The 17,313-nt window shown below is 41.1% G+C and overlaps 1 protein-coding gene across 2 annotated transcripts in view; it reads right to left on the minus strand.

Annotated features, from left to right (window-relative positions):
• Nucleotides 1–3,406: 3,406 nt before the first annotated feature.
• pacsin3 (protein kinase C and casein kinase substrate in neurons 3) overlaps nucleotides 3,407–17,313 on the minus strand; it is a 39,014-nt gene continuing 25,107 nt past the window's right edge. For both annotated transcript variants that reach the window (XM_084541772.1, XM_084541773.1), the window contains 3 exons: nucleotides 12,481–12,623; nucleotides 9,308–9,477; nucleotides 3,407–5,311 (listed from right to left, as the gene is read on the minus strand). In XM_084541772.1, the coding sequence (XP_084397898.1) occupies nucleotides 5,196–5,311; nucleotides 9,308–9,477; nucleotides 12,481–12,623 (429 nt within the window). In that variant the 3' untranslated portion in view covers nucleotides 3,407–5,195. The remainder of the gene's footprint in view (nucleotides 5,312–9,307; nucleotides 9,478–12,480; nucleotides 12,624–17,313) is intronic.

A 17,313-nucleotide genomic window follows, 5' to 3' on the forward strand; every position in this document is an offset into this window, starting at 1 on the left:
ATATTTGAATTGTTCAACTCTATGCAGATTCATACCATCATTACATGTTATGATTAAGTTATTAGGTTTCATTTTTAGGTTATGTTTTGTACCAAAGACCATGGAGTAAGTTTTAGTTTTATTAAGCAGCAATCTGTTAGATGACAGCCAGTTTTGCACAGCATCAAAGTCTGATTGAAGGGCATTCTGTATCTGTAAAATATTAGATTTAGAGATATAGATGACAGTATCATCTGCATATAGCTGAGCTGAAGTATTAGAACAAATTAAAGGAAGATCATTGATGAAAACAGAGAAAAGAAGAGGACCAAGTGTCGAACCTTGGGGTACACCTCTCTGTTGAACAAATAAATCAGACTTAGATCCTTGAAGAACAACACATTGCTTTCTATTATGCAAATAGGAATTAAACCAAAGAAGTACACTTTGTGAAAAACCAATTGCATGAAGCTTGTCTAAGAGTAAATAATGGTCAACCAAATCGAAGGCCTTCTTCAAGTCAATAAAAATAGCTCCTGTGAGATTACCAAAGTCAGATGCTGAAAATATATCATTAGTCAATTTTACCAGTGCAGTGGTTGTTGAGTGGTTAGGTCTGAACCCAGACTGAAAAGGTGACAGGATATTATTTGTTTTGAGATAGTGGGATATTTGATTAAAAATTAATTTTTCAAATACTTTTGCGACAGTACAAATTATTGATATTGGTCTATAATTGTTTGGATCAAGGATATCACCACCTTTATGTATTGGCGTGATTCGTGAATGTTTCCACATAGTTGGTATCTCACAGGTAGCAAAAGACAGATTGAACAAATCGGCAAGAGGAAACATAAGGATATGGGAAGCCAATTTAATATACCTTGATTCCATCCCATCAAGGCCAGCACCACTACTCAGACTAAGTTGTTTAATAGCATTCTGAACTTCTTGAGGTGTGATTTTAGTAAATGAGAAGGTGCTATGACAGACAGAGATATTATTAGAACAATAATTGTAAGAAAAATCAGATATTAAGTCAGAACAGACTGTGGAAAAATGCTGACTGAACACTTTAGCAATTAAAAAGGGATCATGAATTATCGTATTACCATCACGTATTTTATTAATAGGGCTTTTATCAGAAGTATTTATTATGGTTTTTATACTGTTCCAAAATTGCTTGGGATTTTTAAAATTATTGGAAAGACATTCCTTATAATAATCAGATTTTGCGTTGCGGGTCATTGTCTTGGAGATATTTCTTAGTTTCCTGTATGTTTCCCAGTCAGCATTTTCCCTTGTCCGCCGGAATTTAGCCCAAGCCTTGTCCCTCTGTCTGAAAATACACAGTCTCCAGTCCAGTAGGTCTGTGACACCTAATGTTTTCTAGCCACGTTACGCGCTCGCCGTTAGGATTAAAACTATAAAACAAAGCACATAATCGGTCAAACTTTCCACAAACCACGGCCCGTTCATATCCTCGTCTCATCCTTTAAGGATCAATGAACACCTGAGTTCACTGAAGGCCTGTTCAAAGTCCCAAAGACTAAAAATGGTTCAAGACAAACATCACTTTGACCCTCTGCTCTGACCAATCTGCCATTATTTAAACTTTACTTTCAGTTTTTACTGCAACGACGACTCAGGTTTAGTCTCGTTTATTTTATATCTTTAACAGAAAGGTGTTTCTAAACAATTAAAAACTTTTGTAAAATTATGCTTTTTATAAATTTCTTGGAGTTACAAAACTTATCTTGCACCTCTTGATAAATGAACAAGTCAGTTATCAATATTAACCATAGACTGTATAAAGACAGGCGGCGGAACAGCTCCTCTAAAGTGAAGCCAAATCAAGTAGAGCTCCCCCTGGTGGCTGGCTGTAGTATAGCTCATAAGCTCCGCCCCCTCAATGTTAGTGGATGGGACTTGGGCCAAACTAAAACACTAAAATACACATCAAATAATTTTTTTAAAGGATGGTTTCTGTCATTTTAGGTAGTTAATATAATGCTGACGCATGTTTAAGTGTAAATTTTTTCGGATAAATTACGTTTTATTTGGCGCTATAGAAACAGGATGTGACATAATGGCGACTACCAGTTGCCACACCAACCGCTCCGTAAAGCGATCCTGTGGGACCATGAGAACTGTAAAAAAAACAAGTACAGTGTATAATCCATCATTTCTTTGTAACTGGTGGAGGTAAAGCAGAGTGTAGTATTAATTAAATGAAAACAAGAGTGAGTCTGGAGGAAGTGTGGGCGTGGCTTCACTCTCAGACCGTACTGATCAGGCTCTGGCTCCAAACTCGCAAGATGGCGCCGCCCGTATCCCCGGGAAAATAGCATCAGTTTGGCCAATGTAAGGAAGTGGAGACGTGTTGTCCATATTTATATACAGTCTATGATATTAACAGGTTGTTAAAATGTTGCTCATATCAACTTACGTACTGACATACTGACTCAACAGTTGCAATAGTTGCTGATACTCTTCTGTCCATTCTAACGTAAAGCCCCGCCCCCAAATGATTTGATTGGCCCAGCAGATCTTAGCTGGAGCGTAATCAGTTACCAACGGAGAGACTCCAGACCAACTTCATGTGGTCCAACAATATTTTTCTGTTAAAACTGAGACTACAGACATTTAAGGCTTTATGTTTACATGAGACGCTTATAGTTTCGCATTCAACTGTAGCTAAAGAGGTCCAAACATTAACTACAACCAATCATTTAGTCATTTTGTTGTAACAAATTCAACTCCACAGCGCTATGAAGACGTTACGACTACGTTGCTGTTACTCACCATCTGAAGCCCCGCCCCCAAAACGATTTGATTTGATTGGCAGATCTTTGCGGGAGCACAATCAGTTCCCAACGGAGAGACTCTGGCTTCCAGGCTATCACATAACATCAAAATAAACAACAAATACTGTATATCTAACGGCATTATCATCAAGACTAACTAGAAAATATCAATTAACTCACCTGAGTGATCAATATCAGCTTCCAGGTCCCTCACCTGCAAATGTTTTTTGAGGCTCAAAGTTGGTCTGAAGTCCTGCAAAGATCTGTTCTGGCCGGATTCCAGACTCTGAAGCTCGAGTTCGGATTGTTTTACCAGATGAGGAACATTATAGGTTCACATCAGGCTTAAACATGAATTTCCACAAAAAGGAGCAACTGAAAACCTTTAACGAGAATATTAAGTTGCGTTCATCAAGACTGAAAACCAATATTCAATTCTATTACTTTTATTTTTATCTGCCACCATATTTCAGCTCTTCAGTGAAGTTATTTGTTAACCCCCGTTTCTTGCATTTCTCACTTCTCAGAAATATGCACATAATGTTATTCTCTAAATAATTTTACAGCAATAAGAAACCAACAACACGAGGACAAAAGGAAAAGTCTGTAAAACATCCAGCTGCAGAAAGCTTTTTCTTTTTTATTGTCGCCGCCCACTTTCCTGTACATGATACAGATTTGGAAAGAAAAAGCAAAGAATCATTGCAGGAGCGTTAATTTCTCTAATATAAATCTCTTATAATTTTGAAAGTCTATCTGGGTTAGCTGCAGCGACAGCGACAGAGGAGGATCCCTCACTAACAAACCACAAACTTAAACATGAAAAACCCCAAAACCCGACATCTTCAGACAAAACATTGAGACTTACTTAACGAGACTGAGGCGCCGTGATCCCAGCACATCGAAATAAACTAGAAACAAGCCACCTTCCGCGGGTTAAATGAGCTGAAGCTAACTTTACTTCCCCTTGCTTTAGTCCGTCTAGATCAAAATGAATGGTTACTAAATTAAAAGAGGAAAATAAATTAGAAAGGAATTAAATTGACACTGTAAAAATGCTATCATTAAAAAAAAAGAAACAGGTAGCAACTGTTTACACGGTGTCCATATTCAGAATCAGTTGACCTAATAGAAACAAACAGCTATCGCATTAAAAAATAAAATTAAGATAAAAAAAAAGGGGAAGATAATGGATACAGTGTCACGTCTAAAAAAAATAAAAAATCTAAAGAAAAGCAATAACACAAGATGTTGAGGAGGAGACAAGGAAGAAAATCAAGCACCGCCCTGGCCATCAGATTAATTTTAAAGTCCAGGTGATGATCAGCTGGTTGTAGTTCCTCAGTCAGACAGCAGGGCGGCGCTGCACACTTCCTGCCTCACAGACTAAGGCACTGATAGTTTACATTGGATTTATTCATTTATTTTTTTATTTAAGTTCACGCAGCAGCCACCACAGCAGAAAGTTGCAGTTCTTCCGGCAACCACTAGGGGCTCCAAGATCCAAGAAAACTGCACTGAAAAACTTTTTTTAGTAAAATTCAAATCTATCACTTTGAGTGATAAATTATGATGGTGCTAAGAAATGTGTTCAACATTTTGGGGACTGTGGAATCTCATACAAGACTCCTGCCAGTGGCTGTTAGCTTAGCTTAGCTTAGCATAAAGTCTGGAATAAGAATAAAAAAGCTTGCTTATCTCTAACTGAAATTGCAGAAACTAACTGAAACTCCAGATGTGTTAATCAATGATCTTTGAAGATTTTTGACAATAACAAGCTAGCTGTTTTCAGTCTTTATGCTAAGCTAATCAGCTGGTGGCATCAGTTTTATACGAGATCAAATGTGGTGAGATATTACCCAACATGTCCAACTACCTCTTAAAAAAAAACAGGTTTTATCGTGATATTTGACAGATGTTTCCGCTGTGGTGGTTGCTGCTCATCGATGTCCGTCCAGCTCCGCCCAATCTTTGTCTCTACTTATTAAATGTTGATTTTTTCGAAAACGATGGTTAAAAAAAAACTAAATCCAGGGTTTGATGAAGCGTCCCGTCACTAATCAACAGGTGACGTGACAGAATATACGTCCTTGATTTTCTACAGTCCGTTGTCCGTCTGTGTTGGCGGTTAAAGTCCGTCTGTCTTTGCCTGTTAAAGCTCCTTTCAGTCAGGTCAACAGTGTTGCTGACGTCAAACTGAGTAAACAAGCTGGTTTCCAAAGATGCAGCTCAAGCTACAGACAAAAAAAAAAAACAAACAAACCCAAAACTCCACGGGGAGCTTTACAGTCAGTTACCAAAAACCGTCTGGTTTCACAGGTCAGCACTAAGAGCGTTCTTTCGATTGGTCCTGGCGTCTTAAGTGAAGTTTTACCATTGGCTGGTTGAGCAGAGAGGGGGCGGGCGCCATCAGGAATCGAGGACCTGGACGTAGTTGGCGGGGTAGAGGCCGACCTGGCCGCTGGTCAGCTGACCTTTACACCAGCCCTGCTCGTCTTCCTCTCCGAGCTTCAGCAGCTCCTCCCCTGGAAGAAAGACGATGGGAAATGAGTCGCAGGTAAAATAAACTAAACGCTAAATACTGACAGGATGTGACTGGACTTCCTCCACGTAAACGCATGTTAAACAACTTTAAGTGCATTTGTCTGTTTTAGAGTCGCGACACACCAAGTTGATGGTCGGCCATTGACTTTTCAACAAAATCAGCAGTGAGAAAGATCGCTCTGATTGGCTGATCAGCTCAAAGAACCAGGAAGTAAAACACAAGTAACAAGAGGAGACAAAAAGAAGACTCTTTTGATTATTCTTCCAAGGAAACGAGGAAGGAAGGGAGCGAGGCAGGGAGGAGGGTAGGAAGAAAGGAAGGGATGAAGGAAGGAAGGAAGGATGGAATAAAAGAAGGGAAGAAGGAAGGGAAGAAGGAAGGGAGGAAGGAACGGAGCGAGGCAGGAAGGAGGGTGGGAAGAAAGGAAGGGATAACGGAAGGAAGGGAGGAACAAGGAAGGAAAGAAGAAAGGAAGGAAGGAAGGCAGGGAGTGAGGCAAGGAGGAAAGTGGAAAGAACGAAAGAACGAAGGAAGAAAGGAAGGACGGAAGGAAGGAAGAAGAAAAGAAGGAGAAAAGAAGGAAGGAAAATAGGAAGGAATTAAGGCAGAAAGGAAGGAGGGTATGGATGGAAGGCAGGCAGGCAGGAAGGTAGGAAGAAAGAAGGAAGGAAGGAAGGAAGAGAGGAAGGAATGAAGGAGAAAGACAGGACAGAAGGAATAAAGGAATAGAGGAAGGAAGGATGGAAGTGAGGAAGAAATGAAGGCAGGAAGATGGACGGATGGAAGGAATAAAGGAAGGAATAAAGGAAGGAAGGAAGGAAGAGAGGAAGAGAGGAAGGAATGAAGGAGGAAGAGAGGAAGGAAGGAGGATGGAAGGATGGAAGGCTGGAAGGATGGATGACAAACAGACAGAAAAGAGAAAGGAAATAATAAACGAAGGATGGTATGAAGGAAAGGAGGATCAGGAAGGAGGAAGGGAGGAAGGAAGGAAGGAAGGAAAGAAGGAAGGAAGGAAGGTCATTTCCTCTAGGGGTGCCGACCATATGTACCACCTGGTCAGTGGCTGTAGTCTTTGTGGTGTGTTCAAGTGCAACTATTTGGTCCAGACACAGTAGATCATCACCAGAGTAGGTCTTCATTCTTCTTCTTCTCTTATTCATTGCTGGTAGTTCTCTGAGGTCTGACTTGACTCTGTCTTGGAGTTTAAGACTCAGATGAACTCATTAACCCTTTCATTTCCAGCAGGGTGTAGTACTTTAAAAGGACGACAAACGGGGAAGAATTCACCACAATTCACCACATGAGGCCAGCTGTCTCGGTTCATCAAGGATCTGGTCCTGGTTCAGTCTAAGCCGAGCTGAGCCGAGCTAAGCTTTTCCAAACTAAGGTCTCCCCCCTCTGTGGTTCCATCAGCTCCCATTAACTCACAGTTTAACAAATGAGCGGTGGCAGAGGACGAACCAAAGCACTGAATCACATCAGAGTGTTACAACCACAACACAGACGACCAGGATCACCGTCCTGAGCACAGAGTACAGACTGAGACCAGTGTTTGGTGGTTTTATGGTGTATTTTTACATAATTTATAATATTTGGATTTCATTATACAGCTTTTTTTCTACCAATACAGAGATAAAAAAAAGCAACTCTGCATGTAACTGGGTAGTCCTCCAACCAATCAGAGCCATTTTGTTGTAAACAAACTCAACTCCATGGCGCTCAGATGACTTGTATGACTACTGTTACTCTTCTGTCCATCACCACATAACGCCACACCCCCAAATGATTTGATTGGCCTGGCAGATCTTTGTAGGAGCTTATTCAGTCCCCAACGTAGAGAATCCAGACCAATCCTCAACTAAACAACAAATACTGAATATATCTAACTGCATTAATTCACCAAAGGTAGTTTTCACGTCACAGTTAATCCCATATTTTTATTTTAATCATCATTGTTACATCCGTTTCTGCCTTACCATGCAAAGATTTTAATGTTGGGTCATGCTAACTTATGCTATCTTAAAAGTGACTGTGCGTTCAGCTAACTTTCATCCCGTCTCCTTATATTTGTCTTGTTCAAAGGACCAGAAAGTGGGAAACTGAATCACATGGAGGTTTATTTCTAATCAGTATCAGATTATTCTGTTATAATCATCCAAAATTAGTCTGCTTCCTCACCTACATTTGTTTCGTGGTAGAAAGCTGCTCTGAAATCTCTCCGTTGGGAATCGATTATGCTCCTGCAAATATCTGACGAGCCAATCAAATTGTGTGAGCGGGGCTTGGAGTGTGAGCGCCGTGGAGTTGAATTTGTTTACAACAAAATGTCTCTGATTGGTTGTGGGATTATCCAATTTAATCCACAGGTATTTCTTTTTCTTCGTATCAGTTGACCACAAAATGAAATCCACATGTGGAGTTACCAGACTCATATTCTGTTAATATTTGAGTCTATTAACGCTGGGCTAACGAAGCTTTTAGACGTCAAAACTCAAGAGATAAATAAAACCACTCAGGATGGGTTTTATTTACAGGTTAGGTATTTAAGAGAGAACTGGAAACTGTTCCATCAAATTAAAAACCTCAGGTGCATCTGATTTAAAAGAAAACATCAGACCTGTTATTATCCAAACAGCAGCCAGAGACGATGTGAAGCTTCTGTCGCTTCACATCTACATCGTGTTACAAGCAATTATGAAACTTTTCTGACGATGACCCGAGGGAAGTCACAGAAGCTTAAGAGTTTCAAACATTAAAAAAACATGAGTAATCTCATAACATGCGTCATTTCATCATCAGTACTCATGTTTGAAAGTTGTCTGACATGAGTGTGAACGCGTTAAGACGAGGCATCACAGGCGAAAAATTTATTTTAAACATTTTAAGGTCATGATATACAAACTGTTTTTCTACGTTACACTTTTAGTCTGCGAGTTTTATATTCAAAAGAAATTTAGAAATCAGCTGCAAAGTTGACATAAAGGATTATATTAAATGTTGCTCATCTTTTTAATTATAACTTTTTAGTTTTTTTTTTAATATGATAGATGTAGTTTTTACGTGACATGATTAATTCTAGCAAAACAATTGGTTTTTGACAGTTGTTCATAAAGACGTTTGTCGAAAGCAGAAGCTCAGACTGAATTTTCATCTCGTCATCATCACATAACGTGTTTCTAAATGATGAAATTATTAAATTTTTGTACTTAAAACACTTATTTACCTCATTATCTCACATCTTAAAGTGTTATTGGATGACTCTGATTTGATCATCTTGAGATAAATGCCGTTTTTAATTCTTTTTAATGGTAAAGTAAAGATTGCTAGACATCAGATTGTTAACATGAGATTTCTTCATCGTGATTATGAGAAAATAACTAAGCCTGGTCTGCTATGTTTTCATGAAAAAAAAAGAGACTCGAAGCTAGAAATCTATCTGTAAATGTGTATAAATTAATTTATTTTTTTTTATGCTCCATGTTCGATATTGTTTATCTACATGTTTACCACGTTGAATGCAGCCGATATAGTTGTTTTTATTAATATTTACTTTACAGTTTCTGAAGTTTGTTAAAGGTCAAAAACAGGTAATTAGATTACACACGTATGCAGACGATGCAGTATTATTTGTGTCTGCAAAAACACCAACAAAGGTTGACACTTCCTAACTCTCATGTGTATCATTAAAAACTAACATCTGTATGTGCATGTTGAGTAGACAAGCTACCAATTTTTAATACTTTTGAAGAATGAACTAGATACATGACAGAGGTATGAATATCTTGGAAGTGTTGTCAAACTTTTAGGTAAATCAGATATTGTTATGAAAGCTGCAAATTTCTCTTCTTGGTCTCAAACATTAGACTTAAAGCCCTTTATAATCAAGCCATGTGAAATTTAAAAATAATATTTTAATTTACTCTGTTGACCCTTGTGATGCCCCGCCGGCACTAAAAGCGTTAGTAAGGGTTAATACCTGCTTTAAAGCTGAGCTCGTCGGCCTCCTGGCCCGTGTAATCATAGAGCGCTCGGACTCGCACCGCCTCTACCTGCTCCTCCTCGTCCTCCGCCTCCCCCACGCCGTTCTGGGCCAGCACCTTCTTAGGACTCTCCTCGTCTGACCAGTCTGAGGAGTAATCTTTCACCCTGAGAGAGGGGAGAGAGGGGAGAGAGGGGGGAGGTGAACGTCCGACAAAAACAGAGTCTGAGAGTTTTCTTACAACAGTGGAAAATCTACTTCTCAAAACCTCAGAGGTCACTGCTTCCTTAAGGTTGTGAAACTTCAAGTGTTTGGTGTCGGGTCGTCGGTGAGAGAATGTGGAGAGAAGTTTTTGCAGTGTTTGCAGAACAAGTCTGTTGTCACAACAACAACATGAAGGACAGGAGGAAGGAAGGAGGAAGGGAGCAAGGGAAGGAGGAGGAAGAAGGAAGGAAGGAAGGAAGGAAGGACGGAAGGAAGGAAGGAAGGAAGGATGGAAGAAAGCAGGGAGGGAGGAAGAACGTAGGGAGAAAGGGAAGAAGGAAGGGAGGAGGGAAGGGAGGAATGAAGGAAGGAAAGCCACCTGCTGGTATTTATTTCCTTCAACTCAAGACACATGTACCAGCTGGCTGTGGCTGTGATCTTTGCTGTGTCTGGACCAAAAAGTTGCACTTGAACGCACCACAGTCGCCTTTCGTTGATGGTAACTCTTTAATGTTTGTTTGTTCCTGTGTACCGTCAGTTTTAGTTTTTCCCATCTCTCCTCGTTACTGTTCAGCACTGTGCCCTGACCTAAAATGTTGTAAATAAAGTAAAGGAGACAGCTACGACCTACAAACCTCCTGGAAACCACAAGAGAGCCAGGGAGGGTAAATGTCAGAGTGGTGGAGGAGCTCATGAACCAGCATGGAGCTAAAAATAACTCTGGGTTTATACGGATCACAGACTAAAGCACTGGAAGTCACTGGAATCATGAGCCACATCTAGTCTGTGAAACAATCTCATGCAGCACATCAACAATTTTAGAAGTTATTGTCACATCTGATCTGTGATTTTTAAAATTTTCTTCAATGTTTAGCATAATGAGAATTAGATTTTCTTGCACTGCTGCAAAGCTGGAGCATACAAACCTGAGTGTTATTTCACATTTGATATTATCTGGAGGTAGGAAGCAGCAGCCTTCCAGGAATATAATCATGTATGCAGCATTACATAATATGCAAAGCGGCCTCATTTACATTGCTTTTGAGAAAACGAACGCCGAGCCTACTAGAATATGAGTCTGGTCTATTTGGATTTCATTATGGGCCGTGTTTCAACTGTTACCGAGTACAAACAATCAGACTGTTGCAGGAGCATGATCACTTCCAAACGGAGAGACTCCAGACCAACTTTCCACTGCAAAAAGTGTGTGGGTGGAGGAAGCTGGTGTAGTTTCTAGGCTCAGGACCTTACACTAACTTACATACATTTCCTGGAGAATGACTTCAACCTTAAACACAGACTTCCACATTAAATTTGGTGTTTTACATGATGAGGTTTTTTTCTTTTTGTCCCCAGAGAGAGACAACATGAGTAAATACATATATACACACACACACTGCTTTCTAGGTACTAATTAGAGTGTGTTGTGTTCAGGACGTTAACTCCTGAGGGTGACTGCTAGGTTACAACATCTGTTAACGACATGCTGTCTCCAAAAAGTGTTTAACTGGACTTGTAGAGTTTTCTTGAGAAGACGTTTAATCCGAGTAGCTTCTTCAGTTCTAAGGGACTGGTGGGAAGTTTGAGGATTATATAGGAAACTCTGTGGGTAACGCATGTACCAACACAGGAGAGCCAGCTCATCAGGAAGTGATTCAGCGGTCCGCCTACAACCGAAGGACAAAGGACACTCCTTTGAAGATAACAACATCCAAATCTTAGCCAGAGAAGAGCAATGGTTTGAAAGAAGAGTAAAGGAAGACATCCATGTCAGATTGGGAAATACCTTCTCTAAACAGAGGAGATGGACTGAGATTTAATCTGCCATCACTTTGCAATACAGTTTTAACTTCTGTCTCCAAGAAGTTTCAACCACATTCACACCTTGAGACTGGAGACTCTGACTTATAATGGGTCGTTAAAGCACCATCCATAGGGTGAGAGGACTGGGACAAACAGTCCCCCCTCAACGAGGGGTGAGTATCTAGCCGTTAATAAAAATTAGCTGCACCAGTTTCTGGTTGTTAAAAGAAACAAGCAAGTTTTCTGATTGGTCACGAACAGAGTTTCCTAATCCTCAAACTTCCCACCAGTCCGTTGGAACTGAAGAAGCTACTTGGATGAGTGGTGAAACGTCTTCTCAAAAAAACTCTACAAGTCCAATAGCCTTTTTTATAAATGCTTTTTATATATAAGTATCTTATGGTTAATGGAAATTAGCTGCACTAGTTTCTGGTCGTTAACGTAAACAAGTCAGGCAAGTTTTCTGATGGGTTATACCCACAGAGTTTCCTATTTAAACCTCAAACTTCCCACCAGTCCCTTAGAACTGAAGAAGCTACTTGGCGTGGTTAAACATCTACAAGTCCAGTTGCCTTTTTTAAACACTTTTTAAGGTTCCTATAGAACCTTCACAGACACATGCTATCTCTATTTCTGTCTGACACACACAAACAGGAGGCTCAGAGAAACATAATTGTACTTTTGTGTTTAGTCTGGACAACAGGTGCTCCTCCCACTCTTTTAAAGTAAACAGCATGTGTGTTTGTCTGTTGTGTATACGGTGTGTCTAGATAAAGTCTAGTCCTGGAAGCAAGACAAACTTCCCCCACCCACATATATTTTTTTCCAGTGGAAAGTTGGTCTGGAGTCTTTCCATTGGGAAGTAATTCTGCTCCTGCAAAGATCTGCCCAGTCAATCAAATCGTTTGGGCGTCATGTGGTGATTGACAGAAGAGTAAGGTTTGTTACATAGTCTGTGAGAAGAGAGGTTTTTGTTCTTGCTCCTAGGGCTGTGAGAACAAGAAAAAAGTTCGTTTTGGCCAAGTAACTATACTACTATACTTCACAAACAAACTATAGTGCTGGACTCCAGGGAAGTCCTCATAGGGCCCTCCCACTGTAGCATGTGTCACACGCGCCAAGCATTGTGGGAGATGAAACGGACGTTGGACATGTCCTCCTACCTGCCGGTGTCCACCGTGATGGGACTCGGCGGGACATCGCCTCCACCGGAGGAGATGATGTTGGTGAGGGTGACCACGTTCTCCTCAGAGTGTTGACTTCGATCCTTCCGGCTGATGGAGCGACTCGTCTCCGGAGACCACTCCTGCACAGAGATAGAGGGAGAGACGTGTGTCCATCAACTCAGAGGACAAAGACTCAGAAGAGCCAGGACAACAGATTACAAACCGACGTCAAAGAACTCCTGGCAAGGACAAAAGTCAACAACAAACTAGTTCATATCTTCTGCTTCTGTGTGACAGGAAATAACACTTCATACCAGGAAACAGGAAGAGCTACTATTAGCTGCGAGGAGGAGGAGGAGGAGGAAGGCAAGAATGAGGAGGAGATGGACAAGAAGAAGGAGGAAAAGGGCAAGAAGGACAATAAGAAGAAGGAGGAGGAGGAGGAGGAGGACAAGATCCTTCTTATTCTTGGAGGAGAAGGAGGAGGAAAGAAGGAGGAAGAGAAGAAATAGAAGAAAAAGAAGAAGAAGAATGAGGAAAGGAGGGCGAGAAAGAGGACAAGAAGAAGGAAGAGGAGGCAAGGAGAAGGAGAATAAGAAGGAAGAGGGGAATGAAGGAAGAGGAGGAGGAGGAGAAGAATGAGAAGGAGGGCGAGAAGGAGAAGAAGAAGAAGAAGAAGAAGGAGGAGGAGAAGGAAGAGGAGACCAAGAACAAGACAAAGACACCAAAAAGAAGAAAAAGGAAAGCAAGAAGAACTAACGAGTAGAAGTAGTAGAAGAAATTAGTCTTTTTAACGACAAGTTCATCTTCAGACTGGTTCAGACGTTTCTCTTGACCAGACCAAAGTGAGCTGAGATGTTAAACTTACAAACTTTAAAAATATCCCATACATTTAAAAGCAGATATTACAATCACAATTAAATATTTTTTTATGATAATGCTAAAAACAAACGTTTGCTCACACCCAGAAAATAACACTCCATCTAACAGGAGCTCCCTGCTGTGGATACAGCCGTTGGTATTTAGAGTCTCAGAGGAACAACCTGTGCTACAGGTGGCGTGTCGGGAACTAAATGTCCTCAAAAGTGTAGAAGTAACTTCACGTTTAAAGAGACAGATTTCCTCCAAAGTGAGGACATTCAGCTGCTCCTCTCTCTAGAAAGTCCTCAATTTCTACTCAGCAGGCGAGTTATGAATGAATGTAATGGACATAAAGTGTGTGTTAGTGTGTAGAAGAGGAGTGTGCGCTGGGACAATGGCTCTCTGTTTGCGTGCCGGCAGCACTGTGGGAATGCCAGGAGATTCCTCGGAGGACAGAAGAGACGCTTTCCTCTCTGCCAACCACTTTCTGTCTCTCTCTGTGCAATTTAGGAAAAACCGGGAGAAACTCAATAAGTGTTTGTCTTCACAGCAGGAATCCCGAAAAAATATTTGCACACTTCCTCGTGCAACAATCTGCTTAAATGTGAAGTGATTCATTCCGTCTTCCCGGTAGTTGACAAAGGAATTAGCGCCTAAACTTCGGACCACGCCTGCTATTTTAACATAATGAAATCCAAATTGGGGATTATATCCTGATAAGAATCTGCCTCTTTATGCACTTTAAAAACGGTGTATTTGAGTCTTTTCATGCAGATGATTCACCTCAAAGATCAACATCATACATCTGAAGGAGCATAAAACACATTCTTTCTCCAAATCAGATTAAAGATAAAAATAAAAATATTCCCAAAACCCAAATTGAATAAACTGAACACTCTATCCTCCAACGTTAGCAATATCATATATAAGAATAGAGACGTTTCTACAGAATCAGTAAACGCTGTGAACGCACATTTAGCCTCAGATGAGATTTCAAAAACAGAAAAATCTTCAGTCAAAGTTTCTGTGGTGCAAACCCCTCTGAAGTATTACCTATCAGCTCTTTTGTGTGATCTGAAACTCAATGATCACTCACACACAGCCAAAAATAAAAGCGGAAGGTGGAGGCAGGAATGCCGATGATTGTATCTCTATTGTAGTGCAACAATTGGGCCTGCAGATCTTTTCACAGACAGAAAACGGGACAATACGGCGTTCACAATGACTCCATCTGTGTGCAGCGGGTGTGGAAAAACTCAGTATCATTGGGATAAGAGGAAGTAACGATGACACAAACAAAAAATTAGATAGAATGGAAACTCAAAGGTTGGCTGTTTTTCTGTTTTTTTGGCATCTCAGTGTGAAAATCAGACACCTTAAAAAGGTATGGACACTAATGTAACGTCAAAGAAACAGCGGAAACGAAGGCCGACTGTGTCTGGACCAAAAAAAATGCACCTGAACGCGTCACAAAAACTACATCCAGCAGGGGACGATAGTTTAGCATTCAAAACAGGAGGGGACACTGTTAGCTGGGAGGCTAGGAGGCTAAAAAGAGCTACTATTAGCTGGGAGGCTAGGACGGTAGGAGGAGTTACTATTAGCTGGGAGGCTAGGACGGTAGGAGGAGTAACTATTAGCTGGGAGGCCAGGGAGAACTACTATTGGCTGTGAGGCTGGGATGCTAGGAGGAGTAACTATTAGCTGGGAAGCTAGGGAGAACCACCATTAGCTGGGAGGGTAGGAAGAAATACCGTTAGATGGGAGGCTAGGAAGCTAGGGGGAGTTACTATTAGCTGGGAGGCTAGGAAGCTAGGGAGAACTACTATTAGCTGAGAGGCTGGGATGCTAGGAGGAGTTACTATTAACTAGGAGGCTAGGGAGAGCTACCATTAGCTGGGAAGCTAGGAGGAGCCATCATTAGCTGGGAGGCTGGGATGGTAGGAGGAGTTACTATTACCTGAGAGGCTAGGGAGAGCTACTATTGGCTGGGAAGCTAGGACGCTAGGAGGAGGTACTATTAGCTGGGAGGCTAGGGAGAACTACTATTGGCTGGGAGGCTGGGATGCTAGGAGGAGTAACTATTAGCTGGGAGGGTAGGGAGAGCTACCATTAGCTGGGAAGCTAGGAAGAGTCACCATTAGCTGGGAGACTAGGACGCTAGGAGGACTTACAATTAGCTGGGAAGCTAGGAAGCTAGGAGGAGTTACTATTAGCTGGGAGGGCAGGGAGAGCTACTATTAGCTGGGAGGGTAGGGAGAGCTACCATTAGCTGGGAAGCTAGGAAGAGTCACCATTAGCTGGGAGACTAGGACGCTAGGAGGACTTACAATTAGCTGGGAAGCTAGGAAGCTAGGAAGAGTCACCATTAGCTGGGAGACTAGGACGCTAGAAAGAGCTACTATTAGCTTAGAGGCTGGGATGCTAGGGGGAGTAACTATTAGCTGGGAGGCTAGGACGCAAGAAGGAGTTACTATTAGCTGGGAGGCTAGGACGCTAGAAAGAGGTACTATTAGCTGAGAGGCTGGGATGCTAGGAGGAGTAACTATTAGCTGGGAGGCTAGGCAGAGCTTCCATTAGCTGGGTTTTGTCCACTAATCCACTGCAAAAAGACCAGCTGTCGTTATGGTCGGATAATTAACACCTTTAATTAAAAAACAAAAAGAAAAGAATCACATAATAAATATTGATAGAAAGTCTTGACCATGACGAAGCAACAGACACACTCCTCTGTACCATCCGGTTTGGTACTAGTTTGTGTTGCGACATCTTTGCAAATATTTGTATGTCCTCAGTGACTCAGTCTGCAGAGCTGATGGGACGTCTGTAGATTTCCATTTTGTGTGGGGGGCCAGTTTTTCATGGAATAACATCGTAGGGCCATTTTGTTGTTTTGTGCCAACAACTTTTTGAGGATTACAACTTGGCTTTATGGTACAGTTATATTATAATTAGAGTTAATTAGGTGGGATGGTCGGAGTTGAGGGGCTAGGGAATGCATAATGTCAATGAAATGTCCTCACAAAGATAACAACACAAGCTTGTGTGTGTTGGACATTCCTGACCCCACTCAGTGCTCTCGGTCAACAACAAGTCTTTCACTGGAAAACTGTTTAATATTCATTCGCTCTTAAACACACACACAGAGAGTCATGTTTCACTTCAGAGGACATTTCACCAACTCACATTTATTTCCTGGAGACTCATCTAAACATGACGAACTAATTTCTCTGATTTTAAACCGAGTTTCATGCAACCTTTGAGGCAACGACCAATGTGAGCAATTATACTGTTGTTGACATATGATACAAATATAGAGTCCCGTCAAACATTAGCCCCAAGGAAACGCCATCCACCAGTTTGGTTCCTACCACTAAATGCAGTGGTGACGTCTTTTCAAACAGAAGAAGAGCTAGCAATATTTTTATGTTCTGCTTATTTTCACTCTGAAAAATCTGGGGGGTAACCACGGCAACCAGAGCCTGTAATATTTACTAGCAAACATCTGTCAGCTACAAGGAGACGGACAACCAGAGAATCACTGTATATGTGGACGAGGCTTTATGAAATAATTATATGAAGAGACATATAAAGAGTGAGGATGAGAAGTAAAAGGAGACAAGAAGACTTTACGATGACAATAAGAAGATGTTAGAAGATGAGAAGACGACATAAGACAGACGTTAAGGAGGAAAAAAAGATGATGTTAGGAGGACAAGAAGAAGATAAAGAGAAGGTGGTAAGAATACATCAAGAAGAGGAAGGGGTTAAGGAGACAAGAAGACATTAGGATGACAATAAAAAGACGTTAGAAGACGATGTAAGAAAGACATTAAGGAGGCAAAAAGAAGACATGAGATAGACAAGAAGAAGACGTGAGGAAATTAAGAAGACAAGAATAAGACAAGAAGAAAACTTAAAGAATTGGGGAAGTGAAGAAGACAAGAAGAAGACGTGAGGAAGACGTGA

The sequence above is a fragment of the Chelon labrosus genome, assembly GCF_963514085.1.
Source record: "Chelon labrosus genome assembly, chromosome: 3".
Lineage (NCBI taxonomy): Eukaryota > Metazoa > Chordata > Actinopteri > Mugiliformes > Mugilidae > Chelon > Chelon labrosus.